Source organism: Benincasa hispida, chromosome 5 (assembly GCF_009727055.1).
Source record: "Benincasa hispida cultivar B227 chromosome 5, ASM972705v1, whole genome shotgun sequence".
NCBI lineage: Eukaryota > Viridiplantae > Streptophyta > Magnoliopsida > Cucurbitales > Cucurbitaceae > Benincasa > Benincasa hispida.
The window spans coordinates 56,463,696-56,470,492 of NC_052353.1; the positions used below are offsets into that span (position 1 = coordinate 56,463,696).

Genomic DNA, 6,797 nt, shown 5'->3' on the forward strand with positions numbered 1-6,797 from the left:
ATAAATTACTCCTCTCATTGCCATTTGGTTTTAAGATGGAACTTCATACTATCAAATATGTTATTAGAGCCCATTAAGCCCAACTCGATATTTGGTCCAATAATAAGAAATTGTATAAACATAATAACTCAAGACCTAGTTGAATCCATTTTATTCCAAATCTCTATTTACAAACTACTTAACAAAACAACCTCATGGAAAAATAACGATCATATTCTCGATTCGTTTCTAACAATAAAAATTCATTATGAAATGAATTTGGATGAGTTTTTGATCATCGAGTTTAGATAACAATTCAAGTAGACCTTGCATGTTTCTTTTTTTCTTTTTTTCTTTTTTTTTTGAGTTTAGATAATAATCCCTTTTTTTTTCTTACAACAGGTAGAGTGAGAGATCAATTCATAAATTTTGATGTTGATAATACAAAATGCATTTTAGTTTGATCTATGCTCATATTAGCAATAATCCATTTTATTCTAATCCACTCTTCAAAAGCTACTAAAAACAACAACCTCATTACTACATAGATAGTTAAAAGTTCACACTCGTTTCGTTAGTGACATCTAACCAATGCCTCTAAAATTACTGAGAAATGACATCCCAATGTACAAGAAGTAATTAATCAACTTTCATAATCCCCAACCCGTCCGGTTCGACTCGGGCTGACTCACCACCCGGTGACCGAGTTAACCCATCTCATTTTTATCTTTTTAAACAAATAATAGTAATAATAATAAAAGAAACTCGTAAATTATAATTGATAATTCCCCCTTTCATCAAAATAAAATTTCAAAAGAAAAAAAAATTGAAGAAGTTAGTCCAGTGAGTCCAGTTGAACTCGGCCGAGTCACCAGCCCGAGTCGCAATCTTCAGTTAGTCCCTTTCATTATACTAGCAGACCGATTTATCGGCGAAATCAAAAAGCAACGGCCGAGACTCACGGAGGAGACTACTTGGAGAGTCGACGTGGCAGCGGCGGCGAAAATCCTGAAAATTCAAGAACCGACCGGAATCAGACCGGGAAACAGTCCGAAGAACCTCCTCGAAAACCGACTCGTCACAAGGAATCGCAAGAGGACCTTGGTTCGTAAATCCGTACTCCTCTTCAGCTTGCAAGAGAAGCTTCTGGAAGATCGGATGATTCAAGTAAGTAGCTCGAACGACGAACCTTCTACAACTGCTTCCTACACAGATCGCCACGTGGCCGGCCGGAACATCCGACGGAGCATCACCGGTGCCGGAGCGTCGAGAAGAGGCGGTGACGCGAGCCTTCTTCCGCCACCGCTGCAGCATCTGGCGGATGCTAACGATGCGGCGGATGTTGTTGGATTTAGCGATTCCGGTCGACATTTTCTCTTGTTTGATTTTCTCGGTGAAATTTTTGGGGGAGGATTTCTTGTTGGAGGATTTGTGGGGTTTAGTTAATTTATATATATAGAGGGATTTTTTGAAATGGGATGGGGAAATGGAAAAGGGCATGAAGTTTGAGATAATTACGAGATTGGGATGTTTTAAATTTTGTAGTCAAGCCCATGTGACGTGTAAACTTCATTAGACAAAATGATTTAACGTGCAATTAGTTTACTAATCTCTTTTTTCTCTCTCTCATTTTCTTTTTTTAAAAAATTATTTTCTTAATTAAATAGTTGTCGACTACTACTACTATTATTATTATATTATAAATATCATAAAAATTGATGCTCAATGCTTAGTGTCGTGTTATTTTTCATATTATCTATTTGTTTTGTAATAATTCATGTCACTTTACCTATAATGGTGGTATTTTATGGATCTTAAAAATTATGCACATGGGTGAGAATAACAAGAAATTTTCATATATTTTCTATTTCTATAAAATCATATTTTCTATTTCTATTATTCTTATTTCCATAAAATTATAATTTTAGTTATTTATAAGTTTAGTTATATTTTATTATTTTATTTATATTATATTATATTATTATATCATATGTATTTCTTTATTTATTATTATATATATTATATTTTCTCTATATTCATTATGCTCCATTGTGCTCCTCAATTTCACAACACGTTATTAGCACGAGTTCCTATTGCTTCCATCGCTGAAGGTAGGTTGGTTTTTTTCCATTTTATTATAATTAATAAATTAAATGTTACTTTGCATATTTACTACATATTAAAATTCTAATATAAATACAATATTTTGTGATAGTGTTGCTATAACAAATTTTACAAAATTATAATTCGCAACCCTTGACATTAATGACAATAATTATTTGTCATGGGTGCTCGATGCCAAAATTCATCTGGATGCTATAAACTTGAGAGAAATAATTAGAGAAGGAAATACAATATCGAACTAGGACAAAACAAAAGCTATGATCACGAGAAATTAAAAATAGAGTATCTTATATAAAAAAATCTCGTATCTTGTGGAAAAATTTGAAAGAAAGTATGATCATCAAAAGATAGTTATTCTTTCTAAAGCCCATTATAAGTGGATGCATTTGAAGCTACGATATTTTAAATCAATAAGTGATTACAATTTCACATTATTTAAAATTAGTTTAAAATTGTTGTTATGTAAAGAAAAAATTACTGATGCTAATATGTTAGAGAAGACATTTTCTACATTTCATGTCTCGAATATGCTCTTGCAACAGCAATATGGAGAGAAAGGTTTTAAATAGTATTCTGAATTAATTTCACGTCTTCTCGTGGCCGAACAAAATAATGAGTTATTGATAAAAATCATGAATCCCGACTAACCAGAATGGCACCATTCCCTGAAGTGAATGTTATGAATTTTAATAATAATCGTGGTCAAGGTCGTGGTCGCGATTGAGGTGGTGACCGTGACAGAGGAAGAAATAATTATTATTTTCGTGGTAGTCATTTTAATCATTCGAACTTCAAAAGAACCACACAAAATGATGATCATAAATGAAAAGCTCCATAAGATAAGAGTTCAAAAAGTGTTGAAAATAAATGCTTCCAATGCGGAATGACTGGGCATTGGTCACGTATTTTTCGTACGTCAAAACATTTAGTTGACCTTTATCAAGTCCTGAAGGAAAAAAGGAAATATAGAAGCAAATTTTGCATATCAGGATAATGATATATTTGATCCATCCCATATGATAAATTTGGATGTGGCGAACTTTTTTGAATCTCTTGAATAGAAGATTAGTGCAGTTGATGGAAATCAAGTGTTTCTTTTGATTTTGAGAATATCTAGACTTAATATTGTTGTTTTCTTTTATCTATCTTCATTTTTTTTAGTAATATTTATTTATTTTAAGTGTTGTTTTTCTTATTGTAATTTTTTTCCTTTAATGAAGAAACATGAATCATTTTCATATGTTGGGTGTTTAAAAAATGAACAAAGAAGATCAATGTTTCACACAATACTTACAAATAAAAAATATTTTTCCAAATTGGCAATGCTGAAAGCAAAAGTAAATATAATATTACATTCTGCAAACTTGATCGAAGGTTTTGGAAAAACAAATATTATTTTGCCTAGAAAAACAAAATTTACAATTGACAATACATTATTCTCTAGTCAATCAAAGAGAAATCTTCTAAGTTTTAAAGATATACGTTGCAATGGTTATCATATTGAGACTGATAGTAAATAATGTGGAATATCTATATATTATTTCTATTGTCTCAAATGAAAAACGTATATTGGACAAATGAAAAACGTATATTAAAAAAAAAAAAAATTGCTTTATCTTCTTGATTGTATTATACTTATATACGAGTAATTGAACATATGCAACAATGAATCTGAAGTTCATGAATTAGGCATATTTACAATTTGGCATGATCGATTGGGTCATCTAGGATCTATAATGATGAGGAGAAAGAATTCAAATGGACACTCATTGAAGAACCAGAAGATTCTTCAATCTAATGAATTATCATGTGATGTTTGCTCTCAAGACAAATTAATAATTAGACCATCACTAGCTAAAGTGGGGACTGAATCACCTGCATTTTTAGAACGAATTCATGATGATATATATGGACCTATTAACCCACAAGGTGGACCATTTAGATATTTTATGATATTAATAGATACATTCAGTAGATGGTCACACGTGTGTTTATCATCAAGTCGATATTTGGTATTTGCAAGATTATTTGCTCAAATAATTAAGTTAAGAGCACAATTTCTTAATTATACAATTAAGACCATCTTGATAATGCTGAAGAATTTACATCCCAAACTTTTGATAATTATTGTATGTCAATTGGGATAAGTGTTGAACATCATGTAGCTCATGTTCATACACAAAATGGTATAGCAGAATCATTTATAAAACGTTTGCAATTAATTGCAAGACCATACTTATGAGAGCTTTCCTTCATCTGTATGGGGACATGCTTTTTTGCATACAACATCATTTGTACGCATTAGGCCAATAGCTTATCTTAAGTATTCGCCATTACAATTAGCTTATGGTCATGAGCTAAATATTTCCCATATGAGAACTTTAGGGTGTGCAGTATATGTTCTAATTGCTCCACCACAACAGGCTAAAATAGGTTCTCAAAAGAGGTTAGGTATATATATTGGATCTGATTCCCCATCAATTGTTAAATATCTTAAACCCCTGACGGGTGATGTATTTACTACATGATTTATTGATTGTCATTTTAATGAGACAAATTTTCCAACATTAGGGGAGAGGAATTAATAAACTGGAAAAAGAAATTACATGGAATGCATCATTATTGTTTCATTTAGATCCCCGTACAGATCAATGTGAACTTGAATTTCAGAAAATAATTTATTTGCAAAATATAGTAAATCAATTAACATATGCATTTATAGATGCAAAGTAAGTAACTAAGTCACAATGTTCCATAAAAAATCGATATCTCAACACAACAAGTTGTCACTAATGAGTTTGAAACACAGTAGAAGCGTGGTAAACCAGTTGGTTCCAAAGATAAAAATCTTCGAAAATGAAAAATAATTAGTGAAAAAGACTTGGTTGAGAATGTAAATACCCATGAAGAAATTCTCGACATGACTAGTGAGAAAGGTGAAATACCTAAAGATAATAATGAGATTTCAATAAACTATGTCATGACAGGAAAAAAATGGAATCGAACTAATGTAATTATTGACAAATTTTTTGCGTATAATATTGCTCTTGATATTATATATGAAAATGAGGATCTTGACCAAAATCTGTTGAAGAATGTCGACATAGAAAATATTGGCTTTAGTGGAAAGAAGCAATCGAGGCAGAATTAAACTCACTTTCAAAACGACAAGTTTTTGGATCAGTAGTGCGAACACTAGAAGGTGTCAGACCTGTAAGATACAAATGGGTATTTGTGAGAAAAAGAAATGAAAATAACGAGGTCACAAGATACAAAGCAAGACTAGTTAGAAAGGTTTTTTACAAAGATCTGGTATTGATAATGAAGAGACATATTCTCCAGTAGTGGATGCAATTACACTAAGATATGTAATTAACTTGACTGTGTATGAAAGTCTGGATATGCATCTTATGAATGTAATCACAGTAGTGGATCCAGAAGGATTTAAGGTACCTGAAACATATACATCAAATTCTCAAGAATGATATTCAATAAAGTTACAGAGATCACTATATGGATTGAAATAATCAAGACAAATGTAGTATAATCGCATGAGTGGATATTTAATGAAATAAGGATATTATGTTTTTATAAAGAAATAAAAATCAGGATTTGCTATTATAACTGTATATGTTGATGACTTGATATATTGGAACTCTTGAATAGCTTTCAAAGACAATAAAATATCTTAAGAGAGAATCTGAGATGAAAGATCTCGGAAAAACAAAATTTTTCATTGGTTTGCAAATTGAGCATTTAGCAGATGAAGTATTTATTCATCATTCAACTTATACGGGAAAATTTTTGAAAATATTTTATATAGACAAAGCACATCCATTAAATATTCCAATGGAAGTCCATTCATTGGATAGAAAGGAAGATATATTTCGACTTCGAGAAGATAATGAAGAACTTCTTAGTCCTGGAGTACCATATCTTAGTACAATTGGTGCACTTATGTATTTTACTAATAATACAAGACCAGATATTGCATTTTCAATAAATTTGTTAGCTAGATATAATTCTTCTCCTACAAAAAGACATTGAAACGAAATTAAGTATATACTTCATTATCTCCGAGGAACAATTGATATGGGTTTGTTTTATTCAAATAAATCAAATTTTGATCTAGTTGATTATTCAAATTCTGAATATTTATTTAATCCACACAAAGCTAGATCTCAAACAAATTATTTGTTCACATGTGGAGGAACTGCTATATCATGGCAATCGATGAACAGACCATAATGATCACTTCCCCAAATTATGTTGAAATTCTTACAATTCACAAGGCTAGTCGAGAATGTGTATAGCTAAGGTTGAAATGTGTTTAGCTAAGGTCAATGACTCAGCACATTCGTGAAATGTGTGGCTTGTCTTCCAATAAAAATCTTCCAACAATTATACGAAGACAACACTTGTATAGTCCAAATCAAAGGAGGATATATTAAAAGAGATAGAACAAAGCATATTTCACCAAAGCTTTTCTGCACTCATTATCTTGAAGAAAATGGCGACATCACTATATAACAAATTTGTCGAAGAACCTGGTAGACTTATTTACAAAGGCATTACCAACCGCAATTTTTGAAAAATTGGTTCACGACATTGAAATGCGACGACTCAGAGATCTTAAGTGATGTTTTCGTGAGGGGGAATAAATACATTGTATTCTTTTAGGAGTATGTATTATA

General features: G+C 31.3%; 1 protein-coding gene across 1 annotated transcript; it reads right to left on the reverse strand.

Moving 5' to 3' along the window:
* Window positions 1-432: 432 nt before the first annotated feature.
* On the reverse strand, window positions 433-1,405 carry LOC120078258 (indole-3-acetic acid-induced protein ARG7-like). Its single transcript, XM_039032482.1, has one exon. The coding sequence runs from the start codon at window positions 1,348-1,350 to the stop codon at window positions 892-894; it is 459 nt and encodes a 152-aa protein (XP_038888410.1). The 5' UTR covers window positions 1,351-1,405; the 3' UTR covers window positions 433-891.
* Window positions 1,406-6,797: the final 5,392 nt, after the last annotated feature.